The sequence below is a fragment of the Phyllobates terribilis genome, unplaced genomic scaffold, assembly GCF_046119375.1.
Source record: "Phyllobates terribilis strain yellow unplaced genomic scaffold, ASM4611937v1 Scaffold_11__3_contigs__length_659146591, whole genome shotgun sequence".
NCBI classification, from domain to species: Eukaryota; Metazoa; Chordata; class Amphibia; order Anura; family Dendrobatidae; genus Phyllobates; species Phyllobates terribilis.
In genome coordinates this window covers 232,779,056-232,793,430 of record NW_027362771.1, presented here as the reverse complement: position 1 = coordinate 232,793,430, position 14,375 = coordinate 232,779,056, and the positions used below count along the sequence as shown (strand labels likewise).

General features: G+C 43.0%; 1 protein-coding gene across 2 annotated transcripts in view; it reads right to left on the bottom strand.

The window, feature by feature from the left end:
- HDAC10 (histone deacetylase 10) overlaps positions 1-12,051 on the bottom strand; it is a 45,261-nt gene extending 33,210 nt beyond the window's left edge. For both annotated transcript variants that reach the window (XM_073652103.1, XM_073652104.1), the window contains exons 1-4: positions 11,829-12,051; positions 2,327-2,393; positions 2,028-2,162; positions 95-191 (exon numbers count right to left, since the gene is read on the bottom strand). In XM_073652103.1, the coding sequence (XP_073508204.1) occupies positions 95-191; positions 2,028-2,162; positions 2,327-2,391 (297 nt within the window). In that variant the 5' untranslated portion in view covers positions 2,392-2,393; positions 11,829-12,051. The remainder of the gene's footprint in view (positions 1-94; positions 192-2,027; positions 2,163-2,326; positions 2,394-11,828) is intronic.
- Positions 12,052-14,375: the final 2,324 nt, after the last annotated feature.

Sequence of the window (14,375 nt, the reverse complement as noted above, 5' to 3'; positions counted from 1 at the left end):
CTGAATCCAAGGAAACCCTGATAGATTTATAATACAAATACAAAATTTACCCCAAAGTCAAACAACCTCTTAACAGCAGCATTATAGATCCCACCTGATGAAAGTATGCAGCAATATACTTCTTTGACGTCTCCTTCAATTCATCTACATCCATAGTCTGAGTACTTTTAACTACTTCAAGGTATTCAGGACTGAAAGCAAGTAGTAAAGACATCAGTATGGTCAGTTCATACAAATGAATATTCCAATTCAGACTTCAGCAATTAAAAATGACCTGTCTCCGGGTGAAAGGTGATCAGTTTTTGCTCTGATTGTAACCACTATGCGATTCCAGGGACATGGGTCTTTTTATTTAGTGCACCCAATATGCTAATTTTTAAGATCTTTACCAAGGGGGCAGTTCTCACAGGCTTCTCCTAGGGAGTATCTTTATGCTACTCTGCATTATTACAATGTCAGTAACATCCGCTTGATAAACATATTAAAAGTTAGCATAATAGGCACACTAAATAAATAGATCCATATCTCTGGATTTAAAAAAAAACAAACTAAATACACATCCTCTTTAAAGCACACTTGTTATTTCCAGTAATCTTCCATAAACAGCTATCTTGTGCATGTAAGTATTTGCATATATACTAAAGGCTGCAAAGTGGAACCAATCGGTGCAGATCTGGGTCCTGAAAATCCCCCATTGATTACTCAAAATGCTGTTAAAATGCGCAAATTTGCAAAGCATGAGCGCAGATTGGTGTGTACGCTCAATAGTAAGTCTATGGGTCCCTACACAACTAGGAGAGTGGGCACTCCTGCAGGAGCTGTGCACTTTAGAACAGCGTTCTTAACGATCGTGGGGGGTCTCAGGACCCGAACTGCCTCCAATCGGTGGCCTTTGCGGTATCTAGAAGACGTTAAAAAGAAGATGATAAAAACACTTTAAAATGTGTGTGTGTTGTCAAAGTAATAAAAGCAGATGCAAAGAAAGTCAGGCTACTGTATTCTGTATTTTTTGCATTTTTACAATCATGCCCTTATCTAATTGGCTACTTAATGCCTCAGGACAAGCTTTGAAGTTGCACTAAATTAAAAATGAATGAAAGAATCTAAATCTTCTGTCAGAAAAATCAAACTGCAGATCCTCACACATACACACGATGAGGAAGGAATTGCTGCTGTAGTTTTATATGTGCGCATGAATGTTAACATATTTACACAAGATTAATGTCTATGAACGCAATGTGGCATGCATATTAGATAGCTGTCAGATAAATGATCGTCTGTCCGACAGCCCTCTCTCTCCTGACTCCTCCATACACAGGAGCTCCTGTGCGCTACAAGCGAAAGCCGCTGCCAGACCCTTCTGGCGGCAGATTATCCCACTGAGTACAAAAGGATTGGAAGTCTGAAATCAGGACATGCTAGATCCTTATCTCCCGGACATGATCTGTTGAGGGTGTGTCGTGAGGCCTCCATACACACTGGCGGCTTCAGCTGACATCATTGTAATATAAATGGGTGCCTTAAGTTCAGACGACCAATCCTGTCCACAAGACTGGTATGATTGGTGGATGTGATTCGCTCTGTGTGACCATCCGCATAATGGATGGTTGTGGGAATTACCCACTATGTACAAGCACTAGTCTGGTCCAGGCTGCAATTCTCTTTACACGTGGACCTCAGATCCATGTGGAAAATCACCCACATGCGCTAACATTGATGCATGTGAGGTCTGTTGTACACACAGACTGAAAACGCATTTATGAGAACTTAGCCTAGGGGCGCATTCAGACGTCTGTACAAATCAGTCAGCGATCAGACCGCAATGAATGGACTGGCCACAGGTCTCCTGATCAGAGCGTGACAGCTTCATATATTTCTAAGAGACCCACGACCAGTCCTTGCACTGTATGGACGTCTGAACCTGAATGGCCAATCATTTGATTAGGCACCATATAATACAACTTTTCTCTGCCAGTAATATATTACATAAAGCCCCAATCAGGTAGAAGTGCCCCGACTGTACAGACCTGTGAACCAGAGTGATCTCTTCCTCCGTAGCCTCTCTGACCGGTAACTGGAGACATCTGCGTACAAGATCATAATCCTGAAGTCTCTTGTAGGAAGAGGACAGTCTCTCCGGCACCTCTATAGCACACTCTGGACTAAAAGATGAGGCAAACAGCACCATCAGCTAGGTTTACATACGTGACAAACAATCAATTTGGGCCAAATTCACTGGACAATAAAATGCCAGGTAGTAGCCTACATTATGTCTTGTTGCTTATAGAACACCAACATATTCCAAAGCACTGTAAAGAATACTTACTCATCCCAAAGCAGGCGATAGTTCATCATCTCTTCATCATAAACTAGCACTGTGCCAGACACCATGGCTGAAAAACATAGTTTACATATAATATCAGAGACAATTCATGAGATATATGTATAATTTTTAGATCCAGTTCTGAAATATTAAATATAGCGGTTACTAAAAGATGGCCTACAAAAACACCTCCAGCTAAAATAAAAAACACCCAAAAAACAAAGGCCCTGTTGAGATGTTGTCCAAAAGTGACAGCTGCCCATGTCCACTACTACAGCAAAGGCACAGAGTTCTTTATGAAGAGGTCAAAAACAACACATTTTATAGTGGAAACTGCTTCACGGCGTTCTGCTTCTTTGGAGAATTTTTGGAGGAGCTTTTCGTTTCCTCGTGCTGTTTTGAAGAGTTTTCAAGAGTTTTTGCTTCCTAAAGTGATTTTTGCAGCCTTCTGATTGGACAGAGCCTAACTGGAGTGTTTTCAATCAGATGATGCTAAAAATGAGTGACATACACTCTTTTTGCCCTCCTGGCGTTTTTCAAACCTGAAATGGAAGAAAAAATATGTAGATGTCTGACCTGCTTGGGCATCCTTGGTAACACTGGCTTGGTCCCCTGCTGCCCCTTGTGAAAACACACTTCATTGCACATGACCAAGCTACCAAGCATTACTGCAGGAGAGCCAGGGAAGGGAATAAGGGTTCATTCACACTACTGTATTTTTGGGCCAAACCCTGCCCATTTGGAAAAAAGGAGCAGCACTTCGACCAAGATTATTCAATAGAGCATTGCAGATGAGTATTTTTTTCACGGACAGTCTGCATGTGAAAAAAAAATTATGCAGCATGTACTAGTTTCTTCTGTGAATCAGATAAGACTCGCCAATACAAGTGATTAATAACTGCTGCTGTAGAAAACGGATTGCACACAGATGACAAGTAAGAAAAAGAATCGTCCCGCATTTCTGGATGAAATTCTGACAGATTTTTTATATGCTCCCCTTCAAGGAGGTCTGTCAGCACAGAATGACTGTTCAAACTAAGCACAGGCGCTCAGTGCACTCCTTGAGATCGCTGCTGTGTTTACTCATTCACTGCCAGGACGATCAGGGCATTGTATGACTGCTAATATGGAACATAACTGAAAGACACTCCTAGATCTATGAGCCCCACAATTGATTACTATGCTTAACATTGGCTACATTTAATTTATGAATAATTTTAAAAATATCACTTCAGGGACTGATTAGATACGCATCACAGAACATATGTATGATTACCAGCTACATACAATATTATTCCATACTGACACCTGTACGTGACGTACTATACCCATCATGAGGCATTAAGGGACTGTGTCAGCACAGAGTGATTGTTCAAACCAACTACATGCGCTCAATACAAGCAGGTAGGGAGGTGCACTTAAATGTTTGTCCGTGCTAACCTTTGGATTACTGTCAGACCTGGGGTGAGTATATTGGTTAATTTAAATGATTAAAGAATGTATCTGTTGTATTTCAAATAAAGTGTTTACTCTGTGTCTGTGTGTTTATTTAACTCTTTACTTTAATTAGGTGTAGTAATGAAAGGGTCTGATTGACACCTTGTCATCACCAAACAAAAGGGCTAGGTGTCAGCTAATCCCATAAACCCAATCTTCATTAGAATTTCCATTCAAGTCATTTCTGGGGCAGCTGAAGGCTGCTATTTTTAGCCTAGGAAGTGGCCATTAGGCAAACATGTTCCCTGGCTATTGATAACAGTGTCCAGATGTTACAGCATTGTGGATTGAGGGGATTGAAACTTGAAGAGGACAATTTGCATATTCCAGGTGCCTTCTGGGAAAAGCGAAGAGTCTCCTTCAGCTAGAAGATCGTTGGGTACAGCCGGGACCAGCTGCCTGGAAAGCATCGCCAAACCGCGCGCTGTATTTGTTTCATTTGTTTATCCTGGGGTATCACAAGAAAGAAGACAGACATCAAGTTAGCAGGGACAAGGAGCAGCATGGCAGATGTGACAACCTACATGGTGAGCTGCAACATGTGCTACATGTTCACAGATCGGCCCGAAGCTGAAACCAACTTCACCTGCCAGAAGTGTAGACTACTGGCTCTTTTAGAAGAAAAGGTGCGGGGACTTGAAGAAAGAACTGCGACATTAAAACTCATCAAGGAAAATGAAGACTTCCTGGGCAGAACAGAAGCGTCACTACTGGTCACGGAAAGTGAAGGAAGCGTCAGAGAACCTCCAGAGGCAGACAAGTGGAGGCAAGTGACCAAAAGAAGCAAGAAGACCATGGAGACACCACCAACCACACAACTGAGAAACAGATTCCAAGGACTTGTGGAGGATGAAGATGGCACACCTAAGGATGAGGAACTACCAGCAAGCAAAAAAGAAAAGAGCACCCAGAAACACCCAGAAGCGACAAGAAAAAGGACAGCTAAGAAGGGAAGAAGAGTGGTGGTGGTGGGAGACTCACTACTGAGAGGAACAGAAGCAGCTATCTGCAGACCGGACATAACCGCAAGAGAAGTATGCTGCCTCCCAGGGGCGAAGATCAAGGATGTTACCGATAGGATACCGAAGCTCATCAGTTCCAAGGATGTCCATCCATTTCTTCTGATACATGTTGGCACCAATGACACAGCAAAGAAGGACCTACCGACAATCTGCAAGGACTTTGAAGCATTGGGGAAGAAAGTAAAAGAACTGGATGCGCAGGTAGTTTTTTCTTCTATCCTTCCAGTAGACGGGCATGGCGTCAGGAGATGGAACAGGATCCTTGATGTGAACAACTGGCTGAGACGATGGTGCAGACAACAAGGATTTGGATTCCTGGACCACGGTGTGAATTACCTCTATGACGGACTCCTTGCCAGAGACGGACTACACCTCAACAAACCCGGGAAACACACATTTGCCAGGAGACTCGCAACACTCATCAGGAGGGCGTTAAACTAGAAGAAGAGGGGATGGGAAGAAAAACGCCAGACACGAACATGCAACCAGAGAACATACTAATGAAAGATATGAAGTGCGACAAAGAAGTTCCAAGACAAGATACTTGGAAAGGAGGTAAGAAAATTTCTAATACAATCCACAGGGAGAAGATAGGAACAAAACAAAATCGTATAAACTGCGTGCTAGCAAATGCCAGGAGCCTGACAAACAAGATGGATGAACTGGAAGCAGAAATATCTACAGGTAACTATGACATAGTGGGAATAACCGAGACATGGTTAGATGAAAGCTATGACTGGGCAGTTAACTTACAGGGTTACAGTCTGTTTAGAAGGGATCGAAGAAATCGGAAAGGGGGTGGAGTCTGTCTATATGTAAAGACGTGTCTAAAGCCTACAATACGGGAGGATGTATGGGAGGGAAATGAGGAGGTCGAGTCCTTATGGGTGGAGATACATGGGGCAAAAAACATTAATAAAATTATCATAGGAGTCTGTTATAAACCACCAAATATAGCAGAAGCCAAGGAAAGTCTATTAATGAGACAAATAGACGAAGTAGCAAAAAATAACGAGGTGATTATTATGGGGGACTTCAACTACCCCGATATAGACTGGGAAATCGAAAGCTGTAGATCTCAGAAAGGAAACAGGTTTCTGTCAATTATCAGGCTATGTGCCCACGTTGCATTTATGAAGCAGAAAATTTCTGCTTCATTTCTGCAAGTCCTCTCCCGGAAAAACGCATGCGGAATTCCGCACGCGTTTATCGCGCATTTTTCGCGCGTTTATCACGCGTTTTCCACATGCGGAATTGCCTTGCGTTTTTTATGCATTGGACAAAGGCAATTCTGCTTGCGGAAACGCAAAATTAAATGACATGCTGCGGATTTTTGAACGCAGCATAAACGCTGCGGAAAAATCCGCAGCATGTGCATAGAACTTGCGGAATCACATTGGGGACCATGGGGTGCGGGTTACCAAGCGTTTTACAAGCGTTTCCGCTGCGGAAATTCCGCATCAAAAACGCTTGAAAAACGCTACGTGGGCACACAGCCTCAAAGACAATTATTTGTCACAACTTGTGCAGGAACCAACTAGAGGGACGGCCCTTTTAGACTTAGTATTAACTAACAGGCCAGACAGAATAACTGAGGTGCAGGTCGGGGGGCACCTGGGAAATAGTGACCACAACATTATACAATTCCACATGTGCTTCAGTAGGGTGCCCAGCAAGGGAGTCACAAAAACACTGAACTTTAGGAGGGCAAAGTTTGATCAGCTAAGAGATGCCCTTCACCTTATAGACTGGGATAGTATCTTTAGTAATACGAGCACGGATAGAAAATGGGAAATTTTCAAAACAGTCCTACATAGTCACTGTAGAAGGTACATACCTTATGGGAATAAAAGGGCTAGGAATAGGAGGAAGCCAATGTGGCTAAATAAGGAAGTCAAGAGGGCAATGAAAAACAAAAAAAGGGCTTTCGGTAAACTTAAACAAGAAGGCAGCGAGGAAGCGCTAATATCTTATAGGGAAAAAAACTAAATCTGTAAGAAACAAATAAGAATAGCAAAAGAGGAGACAGAGAGACTAATTGCCAAGGAAAGTAAAACGAATCCCAAACTGTTCTTTAACTATATAAACAGTAAAAGGATTAAAACTGATGGAGTTGGCCCATTGAAAAATAACCTGGGTAAAATCATAGAGGGCGATGAGGGTAAAGCAAACCTACTCAATAGCTTCTTCTCCACTGTTTTCACAAAAGAAAACAATTTATCGGAGGAAATGCAGAGTGATAAAGTAAACCCTCCGCTAAATATCACCCACCTAACCCAGGAGGAAGTTCAGAAACGCCTAAATAATATCAAAATAGACAAGTCACCAGGCCCAGATGGCATACACCCCCGGGTACTAAAAGAATTAAGTAATGTGATAGACAGACCGCTGTATCTTATATTCAAGCACTCTTTATGGACAGGGACTGTCCCACTAGACTGGCGCCAAGCAAATGTGGTACCAATATTCAAAAAGGGGTCTAAAAGTGACCCTGGGAACTATAGACCAGTAAGCTTAACGACTGTTGTAGGTAAATTGTTTGAAGGATTTCTTAGAGATGCTATTATAGAATATCTTAATGATAATAACTGTCTAACTCCATATCAACATGGATTCATGAGAGATCGCTCCTGCCAAACAAACCTGATTGCCTTCTACGAGGAGGTGAGCTCACAGCTGGACCGGGGAGAGTCAGTGGATGTTGTATACCTTGACTTCTCCAAAGCGTTTGATACCGTGCCACACAAAAGGTTGGTATATAAAATGAGAATGCTTGGTCTGGGGGATAATGTGTGCAAGTGGGTAAATAGCTGGCTGAGTGATAGAAAGCAGAGGGTGGTTATCAATGGAGTAAGCTCAGGGTGTGTCAGGGTTACTAGCGGGGTGCCTCAAGGGTCTGTCTTGGGCCCTTTATTATTTAATATATTTATTAATGATCTAGTGGAAGGGTTGCATAGTAAAATAGCAATATTTGCAGATGATACTAAACTTTGTAAAATAGTTAATACAGATGAGGATAGGGCACAGCTACAGGAGGATTTAGATAAATTGGGGAGTTGGGCCAAAAAAATGGCAAATGGGGTTCAATGCCGATAAATGTAAGGTCATGCACATGGGAAAGAAAAACAGCAGTCACCCATACATATTAAATGGGAAACCGTTGGGGAAATCTGACATGGAGAAGGACCTGGGCGTCTTGGTTAATAGCAAATTAAATTGGAGTGCCCAGTGTCAGGCAGCAGCTGCGAAGGCAAATAGAGTCATGGCATGCATCAGAAGAGGAATAGGGGCATATGATGAGAACATTGTTCTTCTGTTCTTCCTCTGTATAAAGCGCTGGTAAGGCCGCACTTAGAATATTGTGCACAGTTCTGGGCTCCGGTGCTCAGGAAAGACATATTGGAGCTAGAGAGGGTACAAAGGAGGGCGACTAAGGTAATAAAGGGAATGGAGGGACTAGAATACCCAGAGAGGTTGTCAAAATTAGGCCTATTTACGTTGGAAAAGAGAAGGCTTAGGGGAGACCTCATAAACATGTATAAATACATCAGGGGGCAGTACAGAGATCTCTCCCATGACCTGTTTATACCAAGGATGGTGACAAAGATGAGGGGGCACACTATGCGTCTGGAGGAAAGGAGATTCCTGCACCAGCATAGAAGGGGATTCTTTACGGTCAGAGCCGTGAGACTCTGGAACTCTCTGGGAGAGGAAGTGGTGATGTCCAACTCACTTAATGAGTTCAAGAGAGGCCTGGACGCCTTTCTTGAGAACAATAAAATTACATCTTATGCTTAGTTAATTAATCCAGGGATTTAATCTGACTGCCAGATTGGTGTCGGGAAGTGAATTTTTCCTCAATGATGTAAATTGGCCTATACCGCATGTTTTGTTTTTTTTTGCCTTCCCCTGGATCAACGCTGCGGAATAGCTGCAGTGCACAAGAAATAGGCTGAACTGGATGGACGCTTGTCTTTTTTCGGCCTTATAAACTATGTAACTATGGATGTGATTTTTAGAAATCCCATGTCCTTTATGCGTGCATCTGAGGCTGAGGATCACCCGCGGACACTGACAGGACTGCAGCATGTCAAGTTCTCTTGCGGAGTCACTAGTCTTCGCAACAGAAATTTGACCACTAGAATGTATTGAATGCGATAAATCCACAAGGTTCAGTGAACACATGCAGATTTACCTGCATTCAATAGAACACAGTGTTTTAGACGCAGCAAAAATATGCTGCGTCCAAAGCGCTGCTACGTCCGGATCGTGGGCACATAGCCTAAAAAATTTTTTTAAAAAATGGCATGGGCTCCTGCGTCATTTTTATAACCGGCAGAGGGAAAGCTGACTGCTGGGAGCTGAAATTAGTAGCTGCGGAAGGGGCCATAAGCCCAAAATTTTCCCTGGCTATTAATAACAGCCCACAGCTGTTTACTTAGCCTTTATTGGTTAGATTAGAGGAAGATCCAAGAAAAAAAATTGACGTAGGGTCCCCCTACAAAATCTAACCAGAAAATGCTAAAAAGACAGGTATGGGCTGATATTAATAGCCAGGGAAGGGGCCATGGATACTAGCCCCCTCCGCGGCTAATAATATCAACCCTCAGAAGTCCCAGAAATGGCGCATCCATAAGATGCACCAAAACTGGTGCTTAGCCTCCGCTCTTTCCACTGCCGTGTAGCAGTGGCGAATGGGGTAATAGGGTTGGGGATCATGTCAGCCTTGCATTGGCAGCTGACATGAAGCCCAGGTTAGTAATGGAGGGTGTCTATAAGACGCCCCCATTACTAACCGCGTAGTTAAGGTTTACAACGCTTTTTCAATAAAGACACCGCCAGAGTAAAGTATTTTATTGAAATAAAATTACACACGGTTTTAATAATTTATTTTTATTGTTCTCCCAATCCCCGACACCCTTGTCTCCTGAAAAAAAACAAAAATAAAAAAACAACCATATCCCTCACCTGTCCACCGTCATCACGTAATCCAGATTGTCCCACGGCGGTCTGGGTTAACTTCTACAGCAGCCAAATCAATCACTGATGTGACTGCTGTAGAAGACAGCACTATACACTGACAGGAGTGTAAAATCACTCCTGTCCGTGTACATGGCTGTGCTGCAGGCTGAGGTCATGTGAGTTCATCAGCTGAAGATCAGCTGATCAGCCCCGATGACCTCACACTGCATCAGTGGTAAGTGGGAACATTCGTCAAAATATTCCCCCGCAGCACCGATGCCGTAAAGTGAGGTCCTGGAGTTCTCAGCTGATGAACTCACGTGACCTCAGCCGGCAGCAGCGATGTACACTGCTAAGAGTGAGTGCGCTCCAGTCAGTGTACCGCCAACTGCTGGGTGATAGGGTCGCCGGGGGACACCGGACAGATGAGAATAAAAGATATTTGAATATTGATTTTTCCTTTTTTTTCTTTTTTACACCGTGCACGCACCGGCTAAGGAGACTACTTCTCCCCTCAACCGCGTCGCTCTCGCTGTTATCAGAAGGAGCAGCGGTCGGATGATGTGAGAAGTAGTCTTCTTCTCCGACCTGGATACCATACTTTTCTGAATTTTTGCAGCGTATTTGAACTATTGACTTTAATTGAGTCAGTCAAATACTCAGCAAACAACCGCAGCAAATTCACAAATATATTTATACCTGCGAGTTTGCTGCAGTTCAATTGAATTCAATGGGCGGGAAATGCTGCATTTACGCTACCAAGAATGGACATGCTGCGGACTGTAACGCAATGACAATTCTGAGCGGAAAATTCCGCATCATGTGCACAGAACATCAGGATTGTCATTGCATTAGCTGGCAGACGGATTACATAGCGTTTTTGGTGCATTTCCGAGCGGAGAAAACGCATCAAAAACGCACAGTGTGCATATAGCCTAAGAGAGTAAGGAAAAATTGCACTATGGATTCCGATTTTAATGATCAAGCCAACATTTTAAAACAAACATTCCTAGTACAGAATTATCCTAAAGACCTTATCACACGAGCATATAATAACAAAAAGGAGATCTTGGAGGATTGCATCAGCAGTGCATAGACACACCACAGCTGGATCAACATACATCCAAGGTGGTATCCCTGCACTCTGGCGATAAACCCGCATGTTTTCGGGCAAATGACAGCTGATCTATATAGCTGACATGTGCCCCTAACAGCCGCAGGTAGATCGCGATCCACCTGTGGCTGTTAACATGTTAGACACCGCTGTCAAACTCTGACAGCAGCATTTAACATGCACATCACTAACCCCACCCATCGGCGCCCGCGTCACATGACCGCGAGTTGCCATGACAACCTGGAGTCTGCAGGAGACATAATAATAATTTATATTTCTATAGCGCCAACATATTCCGCAGCACTTTACATTTTAGAGGGGACTTGTACAGACAATAAAAGACTTTACAGAATAACAATAATCACATAAATCAACAGATACTGAAGCATCAGAAGATCACAGCTTCTACTCTCCCATGGAGATTACTGAAGCCAGTGAAAAGTAAAAAAAAAGTTATGTCACTGGTCTGTACTTGGTTTCACCAGTCAGCCTGTGCTGACACAGTCCCTTTTAATTCTGTAGATTTAACAATCAGCAGAACAGCTCAATTTCTGCGCAAAGTTCTACATCATGAAGAAGGTTTGCTCAGATATCATTCACTTTGCTGCTAACTACATATTCCAATGCAGATTTTCCATTGCACGGACGGACCTGTATTAGTGCACCATGTGACCACCTCATATCTGCCATCAGGTGTCTGGGAAAGCAGGGTGACAGCCTGCACTGTACTGAGCACCACACTAGTGGTCACTGCTCTGCTAATCGCATTATAGAATCCTCCTCATATGTAACTACATTACAGTGAGGTCCTCCCGTCCAGCAATGAAGACTGTGCATAGGACTATTAGCGCTCCCCTAAACCCCACGTGCACTGACCCAGCGCAGCAGCGACTGCAGACATGACACCTACTTGTGCGGCAGTGGCGCCTGCTCCCTCACTGGATGGCGGCTGAAGGTGTGCTGCTCCCTCACTGATGCAGTATGCTGCTCACTGTGGAGACGGCAATGTATCACAAGCGGTGCCGACTTTCCCACTTGTCAGCCAGGTCAGAATCTGCTCCTCCGACGCAAGAGCTAGGACTATAGAGCAGGAAACTGTGACGGCGCCATTTTGTCGAAGACCAAAACACTGGTTTGTCACAAGTGCTCGTCTAAAATCCAGAGAGCAATACTGACGGCCATTGTAGTGTAGATGTGCCAGACGCTGAGGTGCATTACTAATGTTAGGAGTTGAATTCCTTGAATACAGAGATTTGATTAAAAAAAAACGTAAAACTTTTTTGTCTTAGGCTATGTGCCCACGATGCTGAAATGCTCTGGATTTTTCCTGAGCGTTTCTGCATCTCCCTGGCAGAAAAAACCCATGTGGATTGTACATGCGGATTGTACAAGCGTTTTTCCTGCCAGGGACATGCGGATGTGAAGCGTTCTTCACATGCATTTCTGCATGCGGGTTGACAAGCGCTTTCCAAGCGATTTTAGCATCACTTAGAAAGTGCTTGACAACTTCACACTATATAAATCCATGCAACCGGCATGGATTTATATAGTGTAACCTTAAAGAATGTTTAAAAATAAAAAAATAAATCTATACTTACCTTCTGATGGCCCCCGGAGTCTTGCTTCCCTCCGTTCTCCCTTGCCGGCAGCGGTAAACTGAAGGACCTGCCGACGTCAGCGTCGCGTGACCCGTCACATGACTATGCCTGCAAGCGAAGACAAGCACACCGGAGTCCGTCAGAAGGTAAATATAATATTTATTTTTTATTTTATTCTTTTTTTTCCACAGTTTCTATGGTACCCGGGTCCGGAGGAGAGTCTCCTCTCCTCTAGAACTGGGTACCATCCAGTGCCGTAACTACAACCATGGCACTGCCCCGGGGCCCCAACCACCCAAGGGGCCCCAAACTGATGGTGAAAAATTGTATTTTAATACTTTAATTTCTCATAAAATACCCAGCTCCTATATTCCTGTCAGACAATGTCACCCGGAGGACAGGAGAGACTATCATTTCAATAATTTCCAGGAGCTCTGCCAGCTGTCAATGAATGGAAACCTGCACTGGCCTGGAGAGTCTCATAGCACAAGATTTGTAACAATATGTTAGTCTGGAGATCACAGAGAGTTGGCAAGGCGGGCACAGTGTTCACTGACTGTAAAACTCTCAGCATCATTGAGAGGAGACAGTCTCAGCAGACACAAATATCTCTGTGACAAACTCTGAGAAGCCCTGCTATTTAATAAACATATACAGTTATTTGAAAATTGTGCAATATTTGGAATTATTCACCTTGTTAATTTTCCAAACATATTCACTGAATATTTAACTTCTAAAACTTGCATCATAAACAACAAAATCTATTAAAGGTCTTGCAGAACGTGGTGAAGCCTGTGTGCTGTATACAACAATGCGTAGTTATCCATGGTTACGCCTCTACCAACTGGCTAACTAACTGTCATTTTATCAGTGGTCGTAACTATGGATACCTAAGGTCCTCCAATGCCTGCACATGATGAAAGAAACATAGCAAATCAGAAAAACTATACTACATTTCTAATTGGAGGCATTTGCTAATATTATTAATATTAAACTGACTACATATTGGGATAGGATCTCGGAGATGGGAAAACACTTTTAAGTCTATGAGATCCAGAATGAGGCTCTCAGACGTACAGTAATAGCTTGTGACCGTTACCTCTGACTTCCGGTCATTCAGAAGCTGTGGCCACAAAATGTCTGAGCAAGACTGGAGCTGGTAAGAGCAGAAGACAGCAACTGGTAAGTATGTTACTAGGGGCAGGGATTATGGAATAGTAGCACCACTCCAGCGCTGAAATTAAAAAAAAACAACAATGCTGAGTGGTACTTTAAGGTATAGTGCTAAGATACATTTGTGTTCTTGAGGACTTATTTTGCCTTTCACCAAATTTTTCATGTTGAACTGGACACACGATGTAATAGTGGCTGCAGAGCCGAATAAAACATTTTTGTTTTTATTTCACCTTTTTGCTGTGGTGATATTTGCAATCTGATATTTGGCTCCTAATGAGTTAACTTTAAAGGGAATCTTATTTGATATAAAATAAGCTCTGGAGGCAGATTATCAGGGAAATCTATGTCCGGCCCATAGTCCTGAACAACTCATCTACATATAAGGAAAAACATGTATTTCTCTGGAATAAGACATCGAATCACAGGTATCAAGGTATCATGTTATTCAGCTTCCTATGACCTTCGTGCCCATATAGATAACTTAAAAGGGTTGAAACTACAGACAGATTCCCTTTAAAGGGAAGGTGCCATCAATTTTTTTTTTCTTTTTGTGAAAATAATATTATAATATTAAATTAAGCTTTGTAATGCAGTGTTGGCATAGATTGCAAACACTGCAACATGCAAAATATCTATAAAAAAAAAAAGATTAGCTATACTTGCGGCTAGGGGCCCACGATGCA